The following is a 27,471-nucleotide window of genomic DNA, read 5'->3' as shown; positions in this document are numbered from 1 at the left end:
CTTGAAAAATGCTGGTAAATCTCTTAGCTTCGCAGTCAGAATCATCTGTTATTTCTTCTGGTGAATATATTCCTAACCTTTTTCTATATAATGCAGGGTTGCAGACACTCAGTTCAGTATGTCAGAGAAAACACACAGAATCCTCTCTGAATAAGAAAAATCTAAACAAAATGTCTGGATATGATTATAGGCACCCTGATCATGTCCGAGGTAGGCCAATCATCAGCTATGATGTTTCTCACGGGACTCGTTCATATGTCACAAGAATCGAGTCACGTGCTGCCACTACATACAAGTACCCCACTTCTCATGCGAAGGTAGATTCCTCGATGGTCAACCATGGTCGTCCTCCAGAGGTTGAGAATTTCATCACACAAATTCTTAATGAAGTCAATGGACCACCTGGTTTGGCCACCATCCCAAATTCAGGGCCAAATTGGGGCCGGCATAGCTCTCCAGTGAGGGTGTACCCTACTAGAGACTACGGATCTGACTATTATCCTAGTAGTCCACCTGTGAAATCAAAGGTTTCATGGGACCATGGTGATCCTTATGACCATGAGGATAGATCACCGGGCCTTGTTTATGATCACCTTTCTCATAGAGGCTCGGGTATTCCTAATAAGGGATATTTGGATCAGTCTCGCACGAAAGCCAAGGCTCCCAGAGATTATGAAGCTCCTAAGCAGTGGGAGAGGTCACCGCATCCTGCTGAAGATCCTTGGGGTCATTATAAGTCTCCAACTAAGTTAGAGATCTTCGAGGATTATGCAGCTCCTAAAACTAATTGGGGCTATTCTCCAATTAAGCCTAATACTCCGGAAGATCATGAAGTGCCTAATAAACAATGGGACAAATCTAGCCCAAGTTATGGTGATCGATCTCCTAATAATCAACCTTCAAAGATGTGGAGAGATTACAAATTTGGCAATGATCGATGGGGCATTTCTGGTGGGAAGCCTCAGTCCTCTGATAGCTATGAAATTCCTGGAAACTCTTATCAACCACCACTAGATGGGAATCCTAGTGGAGCTCCAAAGACCTCTAAAGTGCCTCAGTCTGTTCACAGTTATGGAATCCACGACAATCAACAACGTAGATCGTCGAGCCCTATCCGTGATTACTCGTTACCAAATGAGACCAACACGGGTGGAGTTCCGAATAGCAGATGGGGAAGCTCTTTGATGAAGCCTCAATCTCCTAAGGGTTATGGAGTTCCTAGTAACCAATGGTATAGATCATCAAGCCCTATCGATGATCACTCTCCACCATCATCTAAGAAAAATGGGGGAGTTCTTGGTGTTCCTAGCAATCGATGGGGTATCTCGTCAATGAAGCCTCAATCTCCCACGAGTCAAGGATTTTCTGACAACCATTGGGATAGATCATTAAGCCCGGTTCATGATCACCCACCACCAACTAAGAACACTGGGGGACTTCCAAGTGTTCCAAGCAGCCGATGGGGTAACTCGTTGACAAAGCCTTTATCTCCCAAGGGTCACGGAAATCCGAACAACCAATTGAATAGATCGTTAAGCCCTAACCGTGATCTACCACCTTCAACTAAAAAAACAGGGGGAGCTTCAGATGTTCCAAGCAGTCAATGGGGAAACTCTTTGATGAAGCCTCAATATCCTGAGGTTCATAGAGTTCCCAATAACCAGTGGGATAGATCATTAAGCCCTAGCCATGATCACCGACCACCGACTAAGAATACTAAAGGAGAACCCGGTGTTCAGAGCAACCGATGGGATAACTCGTTAATAAAGCCTCAATCTCCCAGGGATAATGGAGTTTCAAACCACCAATGGGGTAAAACATTGAGCCCTGACCATGATCACCCATCACCAACAACTAAGAGCACCGAGGGAGACTATAGTGTTCCTAGGAACCGGTGGGGTGATTTGACGAATCCTCAGTCTCCTAAGGATCATGGAGTTCCCAACAAACAGTGGAATAGATCATCAAGCCCCATCCATGATCAGCCAAAAGTTTCTAGTGCTCCAAACAACCAATGGGGTAACTCTGTAATGAAGCCTCAGCCTCTCAAGGATTATGATGTTCCCAAAAACCAATGGGGTAAAACATCAAACCCTGTCCTGGATCACCCACCATCAAATAAGAACAATGGAGGAGCTCTCGGTAATCCAAGCAAGGAATGGGGTAACTCGATGAAGCCTCAATCTCCCAAAGATCATGGAGTACCCAACAAACAATGGGATAGATCATCAAGCCCTAGTTATGATCATCCATCGGCAACTGGGAAACATGGTTCTGTCAAGCCTCAACCTTTTAAGAATCACGAAAATCCAAAGTCAATGAGCCTTAATCATGATAACCAGTGGCCAAATTCTCCTGTGAAGTCTCAACCCCCTACAGATTATGGAGCTTTTAACCAGCTGGATAAGCAACCAAGCTTGGCTCATGACCACTCACCACTAAGTGGGAACGTTGGTGATCCTCCTATAAAGCTGCCCCAATCTCCTAAGGGTGGTTTCAACCAATGGAATAGGTCATCAAGCTCACCACCAACTCGAAACACCAATGGAGTTCTTAGTAGATTGGCAAACTCTTCAGTGAATCCTCAATCACCTAGAGTTAATGATAAGCAAATTGGTAATAACGACGATTTTCAGATTACTAAGACTAAGCCTGATGATTATACTTACGATCATCAACCAAAAGAGTATGGAAGCAAAGTTGGGATGAAACCAAGTGGCTATCATTCTAGTCCTCCTCGTCAAACAACCACTCCACCAAGCAAGGTAACTAATAACATAGAACCTTCGCCACACCTCAAGATTGCAACAGGCAGGTCACCTGATTTTCTCACAAACTCATAGTCCGGAAACTATGGATATTCATATCCTGCCTCGAAGGAGCCCATACGTGAGACTAAGTACAACATATATTGATAGTGGAGAAGTTGCAAGGAACTATGGTGATCAAAGTTGTCCAACTACGCTAGACTTTGAAAAGAATTACTTTAAACAATGATTTAGTTTTTGCATGGTGTATTAATAAAACTATAGTAATAGTAATGTGTATTCAAATAAGTACTTGTCATTTTGCTTGTTTACATTATGAAACTAATGAAACTACATTAATATTAAGTTGATTTTAAGGTGATGTATTTGGGTTTGAATTTAAGCTATGTGCACACTAAAGATTAATGAAACAATAACAATAAGTTAATACGAAGTACATAGCTTGTTGTCTATTCAAAATTACTTTATTGTTTTTTTGTTTACAGTAAGAAAGTGGCTCGATGTAATTAATTTAAACTATAATGTTAAGTTAACAACTTCAAAGAAATTCGTACATCATATTCATAAAACAAGCATATTCATATTAAAAATCAGACAAATCATATTCTAATCATCATTCATATTTTAAAACATCTCATTTGACCTTATATTTATTACATATAATATTTGTGTACCGCACGAGATCAAACCTAATCAATCTAAGAAAAATATCATATTTGTGCATCCCTTTGACGGGTCAATCGAGTCGGGTTTGGGTCGAGTCACTTCGGGTCACGGGTTGAGAAATGCTCAATCCTAATGTCCCAAAGTTTCGGGTCAACCCAACAGGTTTAGAACAAATTTTTATTCAACTTATTTTTAGCTAATTTTTAAAATATTTATGATTTTTCAAATTTGCTTTTCTATTATTTTTTTCAATGTTTATCGAAAATTCTCACCAATATTATTTTAAGTCATTACATGTGTATTACATAATTTAAATTGTCACCAAAGCACACTAATTTCAAATTAATAATAAATGATAATAATTTTTTTTTTTAAAAAAAAACCTCTAGCTTTAAAACATTACAAAATTAAAGAAAGAGGTCAAGCCAATAGTGATGTAAGTTATGTGAATGCAATTGGTGTGGGTCGATAGTTGATATAGGAAGTTGTTAGTGTGGATTTGAGCAACAATTATATGAAATGGATAAATGAGATAGAGAAATAAATGTTGGATGCTAAATAAATAATCAAACTCAACCAATAAACTAGATACTTGTATTAATTTTCAAATGAATGTATTTTTTCTAAATAAAGAACCATAAAAACAGATCGGCGGGACGGGTTTGGGTTGGGGTTAGGTTTGACTCACAAATTTTACGGGTTAAACGGGTTCCAGTTAGATCAGGTTACGGGTAAAAAAAAATAGTGTTTAAGACCCACTAAAGAGTGTCAAGTTTAGATCGAGTTTGCGGGTCGGGTCGTAAATTGAAAGGTCTACGTAGGAACCATTTGTCAAATACAAAGGTTCTTATTTACAGGGAAACTGAAGTAGTTTAATTAGTGAAATAAAATCATTCTCTCTTCTCTCTCCTAAAAATAAAATCAAATCAAATCAAATTCACTCTCTCCTAAAATTCAAATTAAATTAAATTCGCTCTCTCTAATTTCCTCTCTCTTCAATGGCAGATTATAAGTTTTTAAGATCGTAGATCCCAACGATTGTGATTTCTGGGCTACTTTGCCTAATCTTCCCAAGGAAACTCCTATTCTGCTCTGTTTCGAATACGGCAACTAAGGATGAGATTGTTGCTGTAAAATCGCATTTTGGTAACTTCTCGGCGGTGAAGGTTTGCTTTGCCAGGGCTAAGTCTAATGGAATTGAAAAGGCGTTTTCTGTAGGGTACAACTTCCTTAAGTTTGGTGCTACTCTGTTTCTCCTGTACAAGTTGGGAACTGAGATGAAGATCAACAAATTCTGTTATGTAGCTAAGATTAACCATTTTCTTACGTTGTTTTTTTGCCAATTCCGAGTACAAAGTGAAGTCAAAATTAAATAAATTACATTTTAATTAATTATAAATTAACAAATTACATAAAACAACGTATACCCGTTTTTCCTCACTCTCATCGAAGAGACTAGATCGTCGCTGCTCTCCCTCTCTCCCTTCAACGGCGGTCCAAATCTCTCAATCAGCCTCACGGACGCTTCACCCACTCTCACTGACACAGCTTCTTCGTCATCCTTGCCGGCGCTCGAGTCTAACGGTTGACTCAATCAACCTCACCGCCTCCCTCACTCACTGACTATCATTCTCAATGGTAACTAATGTTTATGCTCTTATTTCCATAAATGAGAATGGATTTTGCTTTGGTTGTTTATACTTGTCGCAAATTTAGGAGAATACCCTTGTTAAACGTGATTTAGGTGTTAATTCCGACATCTATTTTCTTGCTGGTTTTGATTTATTATAATATATATGGTTGTATCTGGTAATTTAAGGGGTGAAGGTGGGTTTGTCAAACAAGCAGTGAAAGGTCTTACCAGCAATACATACACATTATTCACACATATAATTATTGGTATTGATAGATTGGTCATAATTATTTTATATTACTTTTCTCATATTAAATAATTTTATGTTAAACAAATTTTATAATTATTTTTTTTAATAAAGTTAAACAACTTTATTATATCTTTATCTTTCAAATATTTGTAATAACAATTTTTTACAAAATAAGTGGGGTCAATTGACCCAATTACCTTGAACATAGATCCGTATTTGCCCTTTGTTTGCTCTATAAGGCCTGACAAGGGTATATTTCTTTTTTTTAATATTTAGTTGAAACTTGAAAGGGATTGACGAGGGGAAAAAGTGGTGAAGTTAAACGTAATAGTTGTGACTCTTGTGAGCGTAAAGCTGTAATCCCCTACAACCAAAAGTAGTATGAGACAAACTTTAAGGGACAAATTAAAAAGGAAATTGGGACAAACATTAAGGTTGTGGTTTGATGTACTACGTAAATTGTTTTCTCATTTTCCATTATTTCGTTTGTGAAAGGATGGAAAATCATTTGTGAAAAGATGGAAAATAAATTTTCTAATGGTTGAAATTACACTCTCAATAACGTTAACATTTCCCTTTACAAAACAAGGAAACCCAAAATTTCCTCTCTCCTCTTTACCTCCTTTTTATGTTCATCTCATCCATTCTCACATTTCTATACCTTTTTTCAATTTCTCTCTAACTTTTTAGAAAACAAACAGATAAAATTTACTTAGACAATATTTTACGTCAAGCTATACAGAGCCTAAGGTACACAAAGTATATTTAAACTCAAAGAACATATAGCTTAAACTCAAAAGAATATGTGCAATTTCATTTCAAAACAAAAAAGAAAAAAGAATCAGATTATGATAAATAAAAGTATAAAACATTCATCATAATCAAATGAACATCTTAACCTAATTATAACACGAAATTAGAAGAAAAATATATGTATTATACAAAATTAGAAATAAACTAGCATAGTGCCCGTGCGTTGTACGGCAAATTATTAATTTTTTTTGACAAAAGCATTATTAATCCTGTAGGAAAAAAAATCCAAAGATAATTCAATTAGTAATAATTGCCGATACGTAAACAAATTAATTATTAAAATTTTGTTCAGTTGCAATAATGGCCGATACATAAACAAATTAAAGAATGATGTGATTTGAATAGTATTTTATGTCATTTGCAATTCTTTTCTTTAATTCCCTATTATTTTTTATAATGTTATTTATTATAATTGAAAAATAAATTAATTATTTTTCCCCACATAACTATATAAGAGAAGTAGAGGAAAAACTAAATTTACTTGTCATACCATCCGCACATAACTATAGAAGAAAAGTAGAAGAAAAACTAAAATTTACTTGTCATACCATCTGCTTCAGTATTTATACAATCTAATACTTGTTTTACCCGTCGCATTCACTAAATCTACAAACATAATAATAACCTTATATCTTATTCACCACTATATTGTACAATTATCTAAGCTAAGCATTGTGTCAAAAACAATTACATAATATCCATACAACTAATCAACAACTGATGATAAAATAACAACACAAATATATAGGTATGGTAATTGATAAATTTTATATGATTAAAAATTATTTATTAAAATATAAACACAAACATAATGTATGTAATGCATTTTTTTTACGGACATGTATTCTTATACTGTAACTATGAATGTTATAAAACTCATAACATTACGTATTATATAAATTTTGAATATGAGCATTACATGAGTAAGAAAATATGAAAATTTAATGGTTATAGAAATGAGAATATTTTTCATATAAATTTCATTAGATATTATCTATGTTAAAAACTATTTTATATATGCATAATTTTTCGGCATAAGTTTTTCTATGAAAATATTGTTTAACTTTTTTTAGGAAAAAGTTACATTAGTTATATATTTTTTAATCTAAGTTAATTTAATTTTACTTTAGTTTTGTGTATTCAAATTTGAAAACTCTATATTAATCTAAAATTAAATTAGATATGTAGATAGTGATTTATGTAAAGTGTGAAAAAGATATACATGTATTCTTGAATTAAATAAACAAAAATAACACATTCATAAATATATATTCTTTTGAAACTCTATTGTGTAGACCACTGATTGAAATCATTAAACTCAGTTGATTAGTAAATAAAAACTAAATATATATATATATATATATATATATATATATATATATATATATAAGCATAATAAAATGTATAACTAATTTATTTGCTGAATTTTATTTGCTTTAGTATTAATATGTAATCTGTTTGTATCATTTGTCAAAACAAAAAAAAAATAAAAAAAAATAAAAAAAAAAATTAAAGTAAACAACCAACAATTTAAATTAATCATTTAAATTTTCATATATCAAGTAAATATAAATCATGTCATTCTTTTATTCTAGATACCATCCGATTATATTATCCAAATTTTGTTATAAGTAGTTGGAGTTTGTATTGAGTAATCACTTAATAGCTAGAATATTCCATTAGGACTTAAATATGGATGATAATGTTTTCGTAGAAACGAAATAGAATAATACCGCCCCCCACTATCTTGTAAGCCTAATAAAAAATTCTTAGCTTACTCGATTTGATTTCGACCATCTTCATCAAGAAAATAATAATTGCAATAGTATGTATATCATTAATCAACGAAAGCACGAGGGAAAGACACCTTATTAGTAATCAGTTACTAATATCGATCCTATAATTTTCTCACTTTGATTACAAAAAAATATTAGAAAATATAAATTACGTAGTCAGCTCTTATTAGAGTATAATATAGTCTGAGTCGAATAGATCGATTACACTGCACACCTATTTTGACATACATAATTTTAATTAAAAAGGTTCTTTCTAATCTAACATTGTGAGTCCATATTAAAACACATATTGTATATGATATACATCAACAATTAATAATATCAAGTATTATAGGCTGATTCGAATTCCTTACTACAAGTATTCTAGCTCAAAAAATATTAGTTGATGATTTTAGAAAAATACAAAATTTATATAAAAAGGTTGATAATCGATATGATGTATCGTACCTACTAAAATCAAATCTATGTTGAGGAAGTTGTGCATATTCATAATCCCTAACAATAATCCTAAAGTTCACTTTATAGGCATGGTTAGTAGTCAAATGTTTGCCAGTATTATTAATCACTCCGAAGCTAGAGATAATACGGGAAGTGTCCGCTTTCACCAGACCTTCAAATCGTTGAATGAGTGATTTTTGATAGTTGCTTGTATTTTAGATCCCTGCGTTTAAAAATTATCATATCAAAATCAATTTTGCATTATAACTTTTAAAGAAAACACATCTAAAAGACGAAAATTATTTTGAAACTATTATGGTGTACCTTCCCATCAACTAAAATTAACTCAAGTGAGCTAATTTTTTTGGATCGGAATATTTAGGTTGGTACCATAGCCTCACAATTCGTACTTTTATTCTCCATGATTCTTTTAAAGGGGTGAGGTCTAATCAATAACAATATATTAACATGTATGGATGATATGACCTTGAAATGAAAATTGTAAAGACTTGTATGACTAGAGAGCCTATTATGTACACCCGGGTGTACCGTACACCCGGGGTCATTTGCTCATTCAATCAACAAATGAGTAAACATATTATTTGCTCATTTGTTGATTAAATGAGTAAATGACCCCGGGTGTACGGTACACCCAGGTGTATATGACAAATTCTAGTATGACTATGACTATTATTTATATTAACCTAACGTAGTATATAGATGATAATATTAAAAAAATAAAAAAAATAAAAATTAATAAATAAATAAAATTTGTATCTTATTTTATCATTTGAATATTATGATTTGATTTTAATATGTTTACTATATTTTATTTCTGCCGTATTTTTGTACAAAATATGTGACAAAATATTATATTTGACTAATTTATGTAAATCATTATGTATATAGATGCTCGTATCATGTTACCATAATATTTCTAGACTTTACAAATAAGATATGAAATTGCATTTTACTAATTAAGGTATTAGTAATTAAGGAAGTATATATATGCAAGGCAGCACGGGTCCTATGTTACCATAATATTACTAACAGAACTAAGGAAGTGAACTTTTAACAGAATTAAGGAAATAGTTTACCATAATAAGTGGCATAGTAGTTTACTAATTAAGGAAGTACATTTATGCACGGGTGCTATGTTACCATAATATTATTAACAAAATTATGCTCTCACCATTTACCATTATCACTATGCTAGACTTTACTAATTAAATATGAAATTACATTTTTTTTTTTTTTTGCATAATATTTTACGTAATCATTTAGAATATTCTTGTTTTTATATGGAAATATAAACATTAAAAAAAAAATGTATAAGACAGCGAATCATATAGCGAAATTTGTCAGGCTCATATTGAGGCGCTTCTCTTTTAGTATAGTATATAGATAGATAGATTAATAGATGGAAAAATACCTTTCTGTGTTGTCAATTTCATCTCTTTGTAGACTATGTTATTAGATCCATTAGAACGACCTAATCGCCTCCACAATTGTTTTGGAATTCATAATTTGCTACTTCGTATTAATTAATTTATAAAAGATTTATCTTCTACTGTATTATATTTACCTACTTTAAAATTACATTTTCTTTCTTCCTGAAATTTAAATAAAAAAATAAAATAATAACTACTATTTTTTTTGTTTTTTTTTTTTTTTTTTTTTTGAGGCAATGTGCATAATATATTCCGTCATTCCATGCACCATAGTGTATAATCTAATTTGCACAATAAGAGTAGAAATTAAAGAGCCTAGCCGTCTCCTCTCTATTTTTTTCTCTCTAGGGTTCTTCAAAAAAAGTGTTTCATAGGCCGGAAATAGTCAAATTTCCGACCCTTTCCCTTTAGTTTCTTTAAGTTTTTGTTATTAAATTCAATAAATTTACACTCTTTGAAAGGTAGTAAGTACTCTTATAGTGGGTTTGAGTGTAGTAAGTGCCCTATGGTGGGCTTTGTTCTAGTTTTGTTTTTGTTTTTTGAGTTTAGTATGGTACAAATTGTTTCATGGATAAAGATTTGTGCGGGATTGAGAAAGAGGTTAATCCTTCGATTACAATCAGATGAATTAGACGAAAATATTCTTCACGACTACAACAGATCGATAGACCCCCTCGTTGAAGAAGGCTGCAAATCACAGCAATATAAAAGAGGGTATGAAGAATGTACGATTTGCAACAACAATCGTAGCTCTGCTGAAAGGATGCTTTTATTTGATTCAATTGTTATGTATTTATCAAATTTAAATTTCTTTGTAAATGTCGTATGATTTTTTATTTATCAATCAATCTTAAGTAGAAATTAAAGAAAAAAAAGAGAAAGACCCCCAAAAAATAGAAGGGCAAATAAAAGAAAAGCCCCGAAGCAATATAGATGTTGCTATCAGATAATCAAAAGTTCCAAAAGTAAGAGTGAGTGTATGCTGCTTTGTGAAATTTGATACGAAAGTGAAAAATGTGAGAGTGAACGAGTGATGGGCTTACAAATAGAATGACGTACACTTTCAACAACCTCCAGCTGAAATTTTATTTTGTTTTCTGGGTTCATCTTATTTTTATTCTATTTAGCTTAATATTGCCGGCTTTTTTATAATCCAATTCAGTCTTACTCAGGAATTTCAATAATTTGAAGGTAACCCTTCTTGTCTTTTGCTAATTTGGTTTCTGGGTTTGTTTTAGAATTCTTTGTTGATTTCTGTATTGATTGATCTGATTAATGTTGGGTTTAAAGATTGGGTTTTTTCTTTTCTTTTCTTAATAGGAACAATATGGGTGATTATTAATGTGTTTGGTTTGATTAAGAGTTTAAATGATGGTTATTTTTTATGGGTTTTAGTCTATGATTATGAAGCATTCAAGTACTGTGTTTAGATTTTGTAAGTTGATTGTCTTAAATTTGGTTTGAAAATGTTGCTGATTTTACCTGTTTAATTTAATTTTGTGGGTATTAAAATGAAGAAAGTATATGTGATTTCTTAGCTATACTTATGATGAGATTAAACTAACTCAAATAAGGGGCAGAAATGGAGAGCTGCATATGGAATGTACTGCTTATGCTGTTTGCTGGAGTCTGGAGCTGTTTCATTGCCATTATTTGGGTGGTGGTGATTGTTATTTGTGTTATTGGGATATCTGAATTGAAATGTGCAAATAAAATGCAATGAAAGCTGGTTATTTTTGATGTCGTATTAGTGGCTCGTCCTGAGTTCAGTTGTACATGGAATACGCGTGGTTGGATACTGAATGTAACCCTCCTATGGCTGGTCAAAGAAAGTGAACAAAGAAGACAGATACTTGTAGGGTCTATGGAGTATCCTATTGGAGAAGTATAAGCTGCTGTTGTTTCATTAGAATATTAGGAGTAAATGCTATATGGTTGCAAAAACTCCCAGATGTTTACATGAAATCTATCCCAGGGGTGTTTGTTGATGGCTTTGCATTAGGTATGTGTGTGAGTAATATGAGGGAATGATGTTTGGTTAATCCTTATAATTGTCAACCTCATGAGAGGGATACAGAGAAACTTTCATTAAGGAAAAAACAAATTGAGGGAAAAAAGACCATCAAATCTATATCATGTAAGGCTCTTTCTCCTCTATTTCTCAGATGAGAGTTTCCAATCCTAAGGGTTGATCAATCAATCTCTGATGGGGAAAATGCCATTACATTATGCACAGGAAATCATAAAGAATTTTGTCTCTCAAATGAAACTTTGTATTGATTTTCATAGCCCCCAGTTTTGTTGACCATTATTGTTGGGGAAATGGCATTAGGTTTAACTTTTGGGCATCTTTTACTGTTTTGGTCTTCTTAGTTGTTTGTCTGGAGCAACTGCCATGGGGGTTCGATTACCTTCTTTGAGTCCTTCCCCATTTTGGTTCATCTTTCATTCAGCTATCAGTATAGCCCATATAAGATTTTATGCCTTTAATGTGTGACATTATGCTCATTGAATAGAGATCATTTGTATTTCCACAGCTCCAGATCTAGTTATGTATAAGAACCAATTGCAAGAGTTAGCTCAGCGCAGCTGTTTCAACTTGCCATCTTATGCCTGTATCCGTGAAGGACCAGATCACGCTCCACGTTTCAAGGCTTCTGTTAACTTCAACGGGGAGATATTTGATAGCCCAGCCTTCTTCTCTACTCTGAGGCAGGCTGAGCATGCAGCTGCAGAAGTAGCTTTAAACACACTGGCAGATAGAGGTCCATCAAAAACACTTGCCGCTAAAGTTTTGGTAAGTACCCGTGTTTAATGGATTGTTACCTTGATTGACTTCAACATTTAATAAAAATAACTGATCCCTTTGATCTTTGAGACTTTGACTCCTTTCATCAGTTCATTTCTTCTTCTCCAAATATTGCATAAGAGATATATTCTTGACTTCAATATTCTTGTGAAATAGTGTCTCTCGTGTAAGATATGCATTTTCTTTTATTAGATATCTCCCTTGTAGTTTGCTGCTGATTAATTTTCTCTAATAATGCTGGTTAGCTTGGAGCAACATGACACAAACCGATGCTCTAAGAAATTATCTCCCTTGTAGTTCACCGCTGGATAATTTTCTTTTATTATAACTTTTGTAACAGCCCTTCATCTGATTTTACATATTGAAGAACAGGCTTTAATATAATTTAATGTAAAATCTAAAGGTAGAGTCAATGGCATTTCATATTCCTTGGGCACCATGTCAGATATCAGTTGCAAATTTTTCTAAAGGTCTTGCTTGTCTGTACATTTTCATGGCTCCTGCTTACAGTTATTTTGAGTTGCACTCAGTGATTTGTGCAAATATGTTGTAGACTTGAAGACACATCTTGTTATTATGTAATGCAGGATGAAACTGGAGTTTATAAGAACTTGCTTCAAGAGACAGCTCATAGAGCTGGCCTAAACCTCCCTGCCTACACCACTATTCGTTCGGGGCCAGGACATGTTCCTGTTTTCTCATGCACAGTAGAGTTGGCAGGAATGACTTTCATAGGAGAGCCAGCTAAAACCAAGAAACAAGCTCAGAAAAACGCAGCTATTGCTGCTTGGTCTGCCTTGAAACAAAGTGTGTATGAATTCCTTCCTGTTCTGTATTCCTTGCATTTGGTCATTACTGAATCACTCATTACATAAAATTCTAATGGTTTAGGTTGTCTAAATGTGCTTTTCTTTTATAATAACTTTTGCTGAGATGTGAATCACTAGCAATTACGTTACCATCCGCACTTTAATCAATGCACATATCTCCTCCACTAGTGCCCTGAGATAGGTAAAAGAGGTTGGAAGCATCAAAGTTCAAATTAATAGACAAAATGCTGCAAGAATAATGGCTTATGACCTTTGATCCATACACATTTCTGATCTTTGTACCCAAGCTAACATAGCTTGTCACCATATAAAAGAGAACAAGAAAATCATTTTGTTTGTTATAGGGATCTGTTCTGTTTTGAGAGCATTGTTATTGAGCTTGTTCTGCCATGTTGTCATTGGTAAGGATCGAAACATGTGGCACACTTGTCTCTTAGTGCAAGAAATGTGACTTTTGAAGTTGCCTAAATGCATAATTGAGAGAAGGCATAGTTGAGAGGGTTGTTTGGAAGAGATTTTCACAGCAGAAATTGATTTTGAAAACTTCTAGGTAACTATTAAAAGAGATGTATCATGTATATTGAATTTTCTGAATTATCTAGGCTACTATTAAAAGAGATGTATGCTGAATAAACTCATGAGCTCAATTAAAAGATCAAAATATTGCTGACTCCCATGCTAATGAAAGCTTATACTGAATTTTCAGTATCCCATAAAAATTGTGTAAAGCAACTCCATTTTCACACTAGTGAAAAAATTAAACTTTAAATTAAGTCATGCCCAAGTGTCCACATACGGGAAGTATCCAACAAGCACAAGGTGTATTAGACAGGGTAAACAGCTTCATGCTAGGCGAATAGCTCGGATTTAAAAAGCTTCATACTTAGGCGAGTAGCTCAGATTCTAGTAACTGTGCTTTGTATTTCAATGTAATGAATTTCGACCAAGCACAGCTAAAGAACGGAGAGTAATTGTAAGTTCGTGACTATGTTAAGGTAACCAGAATTGGGAGTTGTTGAGGCATGTGCATCCGTAATTTTGTGTATGCATTAATGTGATTCACACTTCCTGATTGATGAGATTCTCACTGTCCCTGTCTATAGCTAGAAATTTGAGGCTAGGCAACCTGAGAAAAACGATCTCAAACTTTAACGTGGGACTGGAATGCAATTTGTTAGACTAGAAATGCTTTGATCTGCAAGTTAAATTTGTCCACAAGCAACCTTTAGTATATTCTTCTTCCCTATAGTTTGCTTAATGATATATCCTATTTCTTATAGTTGAAACTATGAGAATTTCATTACTAGTTTTCTTTTATTGTGATAGTCATTCATTGGTAAGGTAAAGAGAAGGCATTCATCACTAGTTTATTTTTTTTACTGTGATAATTACTCATTGGTGAGGTAAAGAGAAGCCTCAACAGCTAAAAGTGTGGTATGAAGAACAAGTTAAGAAATATATACAGAAGTGTTACAGTCCAAAAGTGGGTTATATTCTGACTTGAAGTATAGCTAATCAACAACTTATCTTCCACAATCAAACCTGCAGTAATACTCATTTGCTGCATAACCACAACCATGAATTCATTGGTGTTTCATTAATTTTTTTTGGGAATTGAGAGAGATTGGGAGTGAGAATGATTCCCTTCTACCTTATAATTTTGTCATAGTTTGAACTTTAGAGGAAAATTAGATGGGCGTTCTATTGTTTGGAAAAGGTGGCAATCCTTACACCATTTTTATGTTTTATTCTTTTATAGATCTATGAAAGTGTATGATTTTTTTAATAATTGGATAGGCATTTATTTTACAGAACATATTGTGGATCCATTATCTATAGTCTACCCGGCCTTTATCTTGAATATATTCGTATTTGTTTATGCAGTGTCTCAATGCGGCTCAACTTCATCTACCACTATTTCTGGAGGTTATGAGGAGCAGGAACAAGTAGTTGTTGCTCAATTTCTTGCTAGCCTTAACCCAGCAGAGCCGAGTAATTCCTCTCAAAATATTCAGCAAAGAGGGCATCATAGGTCACCTGCATATACAACCTTCAGAAATCCGTTTCCATCAGCTACAACTTCTTTTGGCATTCGTTATCAGAACTGGACATCATCAAATCTCCCTCCTGAAATGGCAAGTCATCATATGTGGCTGCAAGAACAGGCAGCAGAGCAACAGCGCCGTCTTATGGCACTTCCGGTTCCTATCCAACCAGTTCCTCCACCCAGCCAAGTTGTCCCATGGATGCATTCTATGTTGCAGCCAAGTCATCATCCGTATTGCTTGACTGGGGAACAACAACCCGTTCCTCTCTCCCCTGGAATTTCAATGTGTACAGTCAGGTCACCCTTCTACTTCTCAAACCATGTAGTGCTGGATCCTATGAACGCTAGGTCAATGGTGGCTATTCAAGAGATACAAGAGGAAAAACCAGAAAATTCTTCTAAGCATTGTCCACCAGAGCCCTCAAAAGCTCCTGTTCCCAACAGTAATACTGCTGATGTGTTGAATGAAAACCTTCAAAAGGAAGCCAAACAGGACGGTTTACCGCAAGCTAATAATATCAGATCAGCTTCAGTGGATGTCCCAGAAAACGGACCACCTAAGTTTGAATCATCTAGGCTGCCTAACATTAGATTTAGCCATGCTGCAACCTCGAAGTACCCTGGATTTACTGGCAAGGCTTTGCCAACAGCCTCACAAGGTGTCCCAGTGGGACCTACCCATAGGAATGTTAGAACTCCGATTACTGCTCCACGAATGCAAAGTGGTGTGGGTTTATCTGTGAGACCTAGATTTGGAAGAATGCAAACTGGGGGTTTTCGATCACATTTTACTGCACCTGCTGTACAGATCAGATCAGTTGTGCCGGTGTGTTCTGCAGCCCCGCCTAGAAGAACGACAAGCTCCACTCAGAAGGAAGAATCAAGTGATGACACGAGGAATAATAATAGTACAGGTGATGTTTCTGTTATTAAATCAAAAATGGGAAACCTTGAAATATAGAATAGTGTCATATAACTTAGGTAGTATAGATTCATGTTAGAATTGCTATAAATTTTGCAGTTTCAAAATTGTAGGTATGTCGATGATTCACGATGAGACTGCAATGGTTCAGATAAATAAAACAAATTATTGCTCACTGTTTTTGTTTCACTGTGTTCTCCCGTTTCAATAGCTATTTTTATTCACTGTTCCTTGAGCTATCTTTGCTATGAGACCTCGCAAAACTTCTCTGTACTCGGTTACTCAAAAACCTACTCGAAATAAGACAGGTCGATATTCATTCAAATTTGCTCATTTGCACAAATAAAAATCGATTTTGCTCATTCGTGGCTTTTGCTCAATCACACAAATGAGCAAATCATATTACACGTTACTTGACAAATGAGAAGATTTCTGGATTTCTGGATAAACCAGTTGAATGATGATTGTCTTCTAACAAGTATCCAAAAATCCTCAATAACAATATTATATAGTATTATTGCATTTTCTTTGTGTACCCATCTTATCCAAATCAAATAGATCATGAATGAGTTACCATTATTAGTAGATTCACAAGAATTTATACATAGAACATCCAAAAGAGTTCATATGATTAATGGAACAAACAATATGATTTCACATGGGCAACTAGCCAATCATACAAACATACTTGTATCTTTCTAACTCCATGTGCTCCTATGATACAATTATATGTCGACAACGCATCGCCAATCTACTACGGATTATGTGTTTTACAATAATAATATTAGTATATCTTTCTATTTTAGCATTTATATTGGGATCATGGGATGCTTCATCTTCCTGTTCTCTTGCTATTTTTGAAGGGATATTTCTTTAACGTGTGCTTATGGATACACAATAATAAAAGATTATTTATTAATATAATTGTTTTAGCAAATTAAATAAAAATCTTTCCATATTTAGCTAAACTCGATAACAAAGTCATACATGCATTATGCGTGGATGCTCTTCCTCTCTCGTAATCCTAGACCTATGATTAATGTAATTTAAAAATAAGTTTAGACAATCTAATGAAAGTAAGATAAAATTCAATGTTTTATATACTCCCTCTGATTTTTTTTTAATTGCAACTTTTGCTATTTTAGTCCGATTTTAATTAAATGCAACTTTCTATTTTATTTCTATTTTGGGTAAACAAAAACCCTTAAAATTACTACTTTACCCACTACTTTACCAAGTGGTGGGCCAAACTTTCTCTCTCTACACACTTTAATCAACTTCAATTAACCCCACTTTCACACACCCCTTAACTTTTGCATCGTGAACCGCATAAGGCCCCAAAGTTGCATTTAAAAAAAAAATCGGAGGGAGTATATATATATATATACGGGGAGGTTCCGCTGAAAACAGAGCTTATGGTGAAAACAGGGCTTATGGTGAAAACAGGAAACAGAGGTCACTATATGCAAAAAAAGGGTAACTATATCAAATTTTACAACATTTACATTAAGGTCACTATGTATAAAATTATGGTAATTATATCAATTTGACAACATTTACACAAAGGTCACTATATACAAAAATAAGGTAACTATATCAATTTTTACAATATTTACTTAGAGGTTACTATTTACAAAAATAAGGTAACTATATCAATTTTGACCACATTTACATAAAGGTCACTATATACAAAAATAAGGTCACTATATACAAAAATAAGATAACTTCTCCTTCTCCTCCTTGTCATCAGATAACTTCTCCTGCTCCTCCATGTCATCAGATAACTTCTTCTGCTCCTCCTTGTCAAGCAACCAAATGCTGACAAGAAAAACGCAGAAGATATTGGTTTGGCAGATTCAAAAAAAGCATTATTGAGCAGCAGGCAAAAAGAAAATCCAGTCAGAGATGGCAACTTCATGAGCTCAGAAGATAATAGAAATAGCTCAGCGAGTTTGAGATCAGATGAAAATGGCTCTTCAAAAGATGAGCTATCTGAATCACACATGACAGAAGCTTGTGCTAGACCAAATATAGCGAAAAGTGTACCCATGATTAACACAAAAAGGTGGTAGGTGACATAAAACCACCCAAAATTAGGCCTCTGGTGAAGACAAAAGAAGATATCAGAAAGACAGTCACAATTTCAAGGTCAACAACCAGGGCTTTAAGGCCTCACAGACCAACATCATACAGACTGAAGCAAAACAAGCCTGACAAGATCAACGTTATAAGGACAGAAGCAGAGGCAAATGAAAGCATACCAGGAAATCATGATACGAGCAAGCCACCTGTATATGAGGAATCCCGACAAAATGTAGATATTGAGCAGGCAGGCACCAAAAATCATACAATCAGAGATAAATCTTCACAAAGGCTGAAGAAGGTTACTACACTAACTCCAGCTGACAAGGTAAGATCAGGAATGATAGAGCTCGCAATAACGCAAACTAGCATACTCGAGTTCTAGAAATAAATTTCTAAAGACACACTTCTACCATTTAACTAACATGTCCTTTACCCTGCATATTTCAGGATGTGAATAAAGTATCAACGGTTATTGAAGATCAAAGGGAAAAATTGATACCTGGTGAAGTACAAATCATGCATCAGATAACAGAAAAAGGTAAGCAATTACATGCCTAAAATTTTCAAGAGCAATTCTTAAAAAAAGACTCCAATTCCCCAATAAAATAATATACCATCAGAGACTAGAGGATATGTATCCTCTACGAGTTTCTGACCCAAACAAATCTATTCATTTCCTGTCCATATTCTTTTTTCCATTTGATTTTTACACATATATATTCCCATGTTCAAAACCATTTAAACCACAATTGCAAGAACAACCATCAATGCTCTTGGTTAAAGAAAGAAACAAACAAGCTTATCAAACATCCTATAGTTCATCAAATATTATCTTCCTAATATCTGATCAAGAAAAACAGATTTTCAAAACTAATTTATATGTTTTAACGAAAAAGAAATAGATACTAATCCTTCACATTTTACACTGCAGATGTCCAAGAGGAATGCGATAATAACTCCTGTAATCAACAACAGAAGCACCAGGAGCCTATAAAGATGGTAAAACAAGAGCCACTCACAGAAGATGAGTTGTTCTTGAAGCGGAAACTCATAAAGAGCTTATCAAATTCTTGAATATTCCTCAATGATTCCAGAAAAATGAAAATATCATAGCAAATCAACGCAAAAATCACAAACAAAAACCAAATCCAAACCCTAATTAACAGATCTACCAAACAAAAAAAAGGAAAAAATTAATTAACCTGAGCAGCCTTGTAGGCTGTGAGAATACTCTCAGCGGCTTCTTTCCTCTCAGCACCAGTCTTAAACTCAGCCGCAAATACCTATGATAATCTCCCATCATCTTCAAATAAAAGACCTTAGAATCACCACTACTAGCAGGAGGAATAAGCTTAGTGTCCAGAAGCTTCAAAATACCGTCACAAATATCAGAAAGGTAATTCTCAATGCGAGTGAAAAATCGTGAAAGCTGTAGATCTTCTTCTACTTAGATCTCCGTCTCATCTTTCGGCGCTTCCTCTTCAATCTCCTCATACGCTTCTTCTTCCACTGCAAAAATCAATCAAATCAACAAGTTGAACTTCAAATTAGTTAACAATGGTGGAAAAACTCGACTGAACCGAACAAATCAATGAAATTAAGGAAGAAACTAAAGTTAATCGATTAGTAAAACAGGAAATCGAACTAAATTGAACAAAATCGAACTGAAAATCGCAAAATCAAACAAAATTCGAACAAAATTGATGAAAATTTCAGATACCTTAAAACCTCAAATCATGCAAAAAATAGCGAAATTAACACAAAGAACTCACCTGATAATAGATCGTAGAGCTGAAAAATTGCTAAAAATCAAAGTAATTAAAGCTGAATTTGAAAACAGTAGCGTGAAAATTAGGGAAAAAAATGTCGAGAAATTAGTAGAGAGAAAGTAGGAGAGAGGAGGAAGAAGAGGAAGAAAATAACGGAGGAGAGAGAAATTGTTTTCCTAGGAGGAGAGAGAAAATTAGTATAAACACGTTAGATGTCATCCACTAGATGATAATCTACGGCTAGGATGAATCGTTTTCAGTTTTCACCCTAACATTTGTTTTCACATGATCCATACTTTATATATATATATATATATATAATAAAATAAAATAAAATGTAATTTGATACGGTATACAATAATATACTTGTATTAGAGTTAGGGTTTTTCCTTTTTTTTTTTGAATAGGTTCATTAGAGTAAGGTTGTGTCAAAGGTCCTTTTTTTAAAAAAAAAAAAAAAAGAAAAAAAAAAGAAAAAATACACTAATTACAACCTAAGAGAGCTAAAATAAGTAGCTTTATTTAGAAGAGAAGAGAGGAAACCATAGAGAGAAAGAGAGACATACAATTCAAGTAACTAGAAAATTTACTATCCACCAATGCAAGCCTCTGGTTCAGAAAGTGACTAGTAGAATTGATAGCTAGGCTGTCAAGCATCTGTCTTATACTGGTAGGCTTCATCTTATTAAAAGTGTGCTATTTGACATTCAAACATACTGGTCTCAGATTTTCGTGTTATCCAAAAAGATTTTGAAAGAAATCAAAGGCAGATTCAAAGCTTTCCTTTGGACCGGTTCCTCTAATCCCACTAAGAAAGCCTTGGTGTCATGGGCTAATATATGTCTCCCTAAGGTGTGTGGAGGGTGGAATAATGTGACTTCTTTAGTTGAGTGGAATTTAGCAGCAATTTGCAAAATCTTGTGGGATATTAACCACAAACCTGATTCCTTGTGGGTGAAGTGGATCCATGTCTATTATTTCAGAAACAAGGATGTGTGGTCGGCTGCTATTCCTCAGAGATTCACGTGGGTTTTAAAGAAGATCTTGAAAATCAGGGTAATTATCGATGATATTGGAGGATGGGGTCCTGTGCAAAAAGGAAGCAAAATGCAGATAAGGAAGGTTTATGATCACTTAAGAGTTCAGGCTCCTAAAGTCCCTTGGAAGAAGGTCATTTGCAATAACAAGGCTTCACCTAAAAGCATTTTCATTCTTTGGCTGGCTTGTTGGAACAGGCTACTAACAAAAGATAGACTCCTTACTTGGCATGTGAATTGTGATCCGTTATGTCTCCTTTGTCTGCAAGAGCACGAAAATGTGCAACACCTTTTCTTTCAGTGTCAGTATTCTAGGAGACTTTGGCAAAAGGCCCTTGATTTGCTTGGATGTAAAAATTGGTTCAGGGCTTCAATCAAGAAATTGATTGGGCGACTAAACATCTTAGGAAAACTTCACCTACTAAGCTAGCAGGTTGCACCTTATGTTGCTTACTGAAACAGTGTATTGTGTGTGGAATCAGAGAAACAAGACGATGTTTGAAGGGAGTTGTCTTGATGTTGAGTCGGCTTTCAAAGACATTGTGTTCAAAGTAGCCTGTAGATGCTTAGATATCGATAGACAACACCTAATATTGTCTATGTAAGGCTGATTAGTACCTCTACGCTAGTTGCGGCTTGATGCCGTTTTTGTAGTATTGCTGGGTGTTGTTGCTGCTCCAGTGTGTTGTGCTGAGTTTCCTGTTGCTGTTTTCAAGGCTTTTGGGTCTTGGACCTTAGGCTGGTGTTTGTGCCCTTTGGGCGTGTGTTTTATACTGTACTTGCCATATTTTTGGCTTGTTTTTGGTAATACAAATTTTATTTTTTTAAAAAAAAAGTAACTAGAAAACAAGTTTTGTGTCAAAAATAAAAAAAATAAAAATAAATTAGAACTAGAAAACAAGTTAGCTTTTGCTTCACGTGTGAAATATGCCAAATAAATGCAAACCCAAAAAAAAAATGCAAAATTATTTCTAGTCTTATTATCTGATGAGATCCACACTACATTATTCATACGTAATCTGTCTAATCACCTTATGAAGCAACTCTTACATAGTTACATCCAACTAGTTAATTGTTGTTTCAAGACTTCTAATTTTGGAGACATTTTTTTTTTTCATGTACTTCATCTGATTTATCATATATTAAAAAAAAAAAAAAAAAAAAAACAAACTTGATTTTTTTTTTTCACAATTCTTAACATGATCATTAAGATTCTAACAATATTGGCTTGTAAAATACTATTGAAGTCATGCATTTTCTCAAACAACACATGTATCTCACACTAATAAAAAAAACAAGTTAAACTTATAATACTAAGTTAGCACTCCTCCTATTGCCATATGATTTTGGAATATAACATCTTTTACACTCCTTTGACAACGGGTGAGGCCTAGGCACATACTTAACATACACCACATATTAATTGATAGAATTTTTATTATTTTTTTTGAAGAAATATTAACTATTGATAAAATAGTAATACATTGCTTGGCATCAAACATTTAACCTTTGAAATTAAAAGTAAGAACTTAACCACTTTTACAACAAAACATTATTGTTTAAAGTTTCAAAATAAATTATACGGATTAATAAATTCTTACAAATATAAAACTTTAAAACATCTAGTTGGACCTCCAACAAACTCATTCATAGTAATAATAACGAGTTTTATAGATGTTTTTTCTTATTTCAGTTCATTGTAAATATTATATTAATATAAGTCATTTTTCATTTACATGCTTTTAATTAAGGGTTTTTATTGTAAATATCAAGCAATTATTATATACAAGTATAATATTATGACATCAAATTTTCCTCAGTTTTTATATAATTATGAAAAGTAAGAACCCAAGACATTGCTCGATCAGAATAATCAATGGTTTGCATGGTTAAAAAAAACACACATAGTCAATCAGTCACACAAAGATAATAATAATAATAATAATAATAATAATAATAATAATAATAATAATAATAATAATAATAATAATAATAATAATAATAATAAAACACACATAGTCAGTTAGTCACACATGGCATCAGGAAGAGAGTACTTCCCGTGCTATTTGTTCTTGGAGTGCATCCGGTCGTAGTTTGCAGCTTGTGAGGGAAACTCTGGCAGAGGATTCTCCTACTTTGTTGGTTGTTGATGATGAAGACCTTGATTTGGAAGAGCGTAATATCAAGCAGTGTCGTAGGAAGATATGCGATGGTCATTACACCGCTGCAGTCCGGATTCTTTCTTCTTCAGGCGTTGCTCCTTATAATTAGGTCACTCTTGCGGATTTACAGTTAAATTAAAGCACCCTTCTTCTCCAGCTCCATCCTTGCCTAATATACCTGTTGATCACCTTTATCTCATTACTGCTTCTGCTGTAGTTTTGGATCGGATTAAGAGTTTTCCGCGTGGCACATCTTGTGGTAGGGACGGTTTACGTGCTCAGCACCTTATGGATTGTTTGAGTGTGGCTGTCTCAGATGAGCTGAGTTAGTTGACTTTATTTCCGGGGTGGTTAATCTCTTTCTAGCTGGAAGATGTCCTATGGAACTAGGAGAGTATATTGCTAGTGCTCCTCTCATACCTCTTGTCGTGGTATTCGTCCTATAGATGTGGGTACTATTTGGCGGCGTCTGGTTTCGAAGGTCGGTGCTATTATGGTTGGCCAGTAGGGGTGGGACTTCGGTTTGGCGGTTCGGTTTGACCTCGGTGTGAGTCGGTTTCGATTTGGAGCGGTTCGGGTTGAAACGGTTTGATTTAGCTGACGGGTCGGTTCGGTTTCGGTTTATTTCTTTACGGTTTAAATTCGGTTTGGGTCATAAGCGGGTCGGTTTATAAACAATTTGGATCATGCCGGTTCAGTTTGAAACGGGTCGGTTTAGGGGGCGGGTTTACCCAGGTTGATGTCGGTTTGGTTTACAAACAGTTTGGATCATGCCGGTTTGGTTTGAAACGGGTCGGTTTAGGGGCGGGTTTACCCGGGTCACTGTTGGTTCGGTTTATAAACGGTACGGATCATATCGGTTCGGTTTGAAATGGGTCGGTTTAGGGGCGGGTTTACCCAGTCCAATGTCGGTTCGGTTTATAAATGGTTCGGATCATGCCGGTTCGGTTTATAAGCGGTTTGGGTCATGAAGTCATGAATCATGATTGTTTTAAAGATCGCGTCATGACCATGATTTAATGAGTTGATACTTAGAATACAATAAATTGATAATTAAGGAAGTACAAGTACTCAATTAGATCGACCAACAAATGTTTTAAACTTTTAAGTTTTAACATATATGTTTATCGATTATACGTACATAGTTACATAGTTTCATACTTAATTACTTACATACCAATGATTCAATGAGGCAATGAGCCAATGATAGTATGATACCAATCGTACATTCGTACTTGCTGGCAGCATTTCTCAAGTTTTGTGTTAAAACAACCATTGCTCAGTGATGTAAATCTGAGAGCAATTTTAAAAAACAAAAATTAGTTTTGAAGTTGCTTGAACTTGTTTTGAGCTGTTGGTAGTGCTTTTGCCTTTTGGTTGTTGTCCCTACTGAGTTGTTTTTGCCTATATTGTTGCCTGCCTGAGCTGGTTCCTGCCTCCTGCCAGCTTGAGGTGCTGTGTTGATGCTTCAGTATTGTTGCTGCCTTTTGTGTTATGAATTTATGATAAGTTTTGTTGCTGCTGTTTCTTATGCTTGTTGTTTTAATTTTTCTTGAATCACCGTTGCCCTTGTCATTTATGTTGAGACTTCAATGTATACGTACTTGCTGGCAGCATTTTTCAAGTTTTAAGTTAAAACAACCATTGCTCAGTGATGATACGATAAACGTAAATCTGAGAGCAATTTTGAAAAACAAAAATTAGTTCCTGCTGAGTCCCTTCTGCTTATATTGTTCCTTGCTTTTGATAAGTTGCTGATCTGTTATTGCGTGAGCTGGTTCCTGCTTGTTGCTGCTATTTCCTCTGTGCTGTGCTGCTGCTTCAAGATTCTGCTGCCTTTTGTTTTTAGGAATGTTTTTTTAGGTTAAAATTTGTTATTAGGATAATTTATGATCATATGTAAAATGTAAATCCTTAACTTATTTATTTTTAATGTAAAATGTAGATGAAATGTATTTTTTTGGAATAATTAAAGTTATTTAATTTTAATTTATATTTATTGTTACCTTTGTTAAATTAAAGTATATATAATATATATTATAATACTAGTATGTTACATTTCACATTTGATATTAATTAAAATTATAAGTAATCTAAAACGACAATATTCACATTAATAATGTCGTTGGATTAGGTGATATAAACCGTTGTATAAACCTAAGTCGTTTAATTAGATCTACATTTAGTAATGTTTATTGTATATATTTTAAAATTTATATTTATTGTTACCTTTGTTAAATTAAAGTATATATATAAATATATAATAAATTAATAATACTAGTATGTTACATTTGATATTAATTAAAATAAATAAGTAATCTAAAACGACATTAATAATGCCATTGGACTAGGTCTAGGTGATATAAATCTTTGTATAAACTTAAGCCGTTTGATTAGATCTACATTTATTAACATTAATTGTATTTAGCCATTTAGGTTGTAAATAATTCAATTTGAATTAAGCAGTTTGTAATCGGATCAGTTTAAACAGGTTGCGATTCAAAAACAGTTCGATTTTAACGGTTTAACGGGTTATAGCAGTTCAGTTTAGACGGTTAGCAGATTATAACGGTTCGGTTTATACAGTTTTTCCTGCGATTTAAACGGTTTCGGTTCATAAACGGGTCGGTATAAACGGTTAGCGGGTTACAAATGGTTCGGTTTAAACGGTTTTTTTTTTACGGTTTAAACGGTTTCGGTTTATAAATGGTTCGGGTCATTAACGGGTTTATAAACCACTCGGTTCGGTTTCGTTTCGGTTCGGATTTGAGCAGTTTGGTTTGTTATTGGTTTACGGTCCGTAACGGGTTGACATTGAGCGGTTCGATTCGGTTTCGGTTTGATATTGAACGGTTCAGTTCGGTTTTCAGTTTAAATTTATCGGTTTATAAACGGATCGATCCGTGATGGTTTGGTTCGGTAATGGGCGGTTTCACGGTTCGGTTTGAAAAGTCCCACCCCTATTGGCCAGTTTTTAGGAAGTTACTTTGATGGGTCTCCAATTTGGTGTTGGGGTTTCTTCGGGAGGTGAGGCGATTCTTCCTGCTGTGAATCGGTTGATTAAGGATCGTGGTTCCGATGCTGGTCTTTCTATGTTGTTGGTGGATTTTCAAAATGCCTTCAATCTAGTTGATCGTGCTGTCATGTTACGTGAAGTTCGTCGTCGTTGTTTGGGAGTAATCCTAGTGAGGTCGCTGCCCCTAAACTCATGAAGAAATTGACAGATATATATTTCACAAAGGTTACCGATTCTGTAGAATCCACCTTCTCTTTATCTTCTCGTCAATCTGCATTGTGGAAATCGCAACAGGGAGATTACACCTCTGCTTGGCTTCGGACGGTTCCTATCTCGGGGTTGGGTCAGACGACGAACGCAAAAACTTACCGATGTGTGTTGTGCTATCGCTTGGGTGTTCCATTATTCTCTGTCTCGACGCCTTGCTCTGCTTGTTCAAGGGTTTTTACTCTGGGATTTTTTCGGTGATCACGCGGTGTCGTTTTCTAGTATAGTGGGTATTAAACATCGGCATAGTGTTGTGCGGGATACCCTTGTTGATGTTTGTTATCGATCTGGGGTTTCATCTAGAAAGGAGGTTGACATTGCATGGGTTGTCTGGAGGGAACGACGGGGCCTTCAGACCTGCAGATGTGTTACTTTATTCTTAGGATTGTGGTCGTGATGTGTGTGTTGACTTGACAAGGTCTTCTCCTTTGACTCAGTCTGGGTTATCTAACTTTGTTCCTGGACGGGTTATGGCTGATGCAGCTCATCGGAAGCGGGTCAAGTACGAATCTAGTTGTTGGACAATTGGATATGGCTTCCTTCCTTTCTCTTTCTCTACACTTGGGGAATTAGAGAAGGAGGCGGTTGCATTATTGTTGAAGCGGATCCAGAAGTTCTCGAAGACTCGAGACATTGGGACACGTGCTGCTGCTCATATCTTCACTAGAATAGGATTTGCTATAGCTAGAGGAGTAGGGGCCCAGATTGTATC

The 27,471-nt window shown here is 34.6% G+C and overlaps 1 protein-coding gene across 1 annotated transcript; it reads left to right on the top strand.

The window, feature by feature from the left end:
* The first annotated feature begins 10,704 nt into the window (after window positions 1–10,704).
* On the top strand, window positions 10,705–16,612 carry LOC110737024 (double-stranded RNA-binding protein 3-like). The gene is made up of 4 exons (XM_021917373.1): window positions 10,705–11,006; window positions 12,353–12,612; window positions 13,212–13,431; window positions 15,339–16,612. Exons 2-4 carry the CDS (start codon window positions 12,367–12,369, stop codon window positions 16,460–16,462), a joined length of 1,590 nt encoding a protein of 529 aa, XP_021773065.1. The 5' UTR covers window positions 10,705–11,006; window positions 12,353–12,366; the 3' UTR covers window positions 16,463–16,612.
* Window positions 16,613–27,471: the final 10,859 nt, after the last annotated feature.

Source organism: Chenopodium quinoa, unplaced genomic scaffold, assembly GCF_001683475.1.
Source record: "Chenopodium quinoa cultivar QQ74 unplaced genomic scaffold, ASM168347v1, whole genome shotgun sequence".
NCBI classification, from domain to species: domain Eukaryota; kingdom Viridiplantae; phylum Streptophyta; class Magnoliopsida; order Caryophyllales; family Amaranthaceae; genus Chenopodium; species Chenopodium quinoa.
Note: the sequence above shows the minus strand (reverse complement) of the source record. Positions and strands in the feature narration are given on the sequence as shown.

Coding starts and splice junctions, on each gene's coding strand:
- LOC110737024 (XM_021917373.1), top strand. CDS start 12,367: ATGTATAAGAACCAATTGCAAGAGTTAGCTCAGCGCAGCTGTTTCAAC. Junction 12,613..13,211: donor CACTTGCCGCTAAAGTTTTG/GTAAGTACCCGT, acceptor TATGTAATGCAG/GATGAAACTGGAGTTTATAA. Junction 13,432..15,338: donor TTGGTCTGCCTTGAAACAAA/GTGTGTATGAAT, acceptor TTGTTTATGCAG/TGTCTCAATGCGGCTCAACT.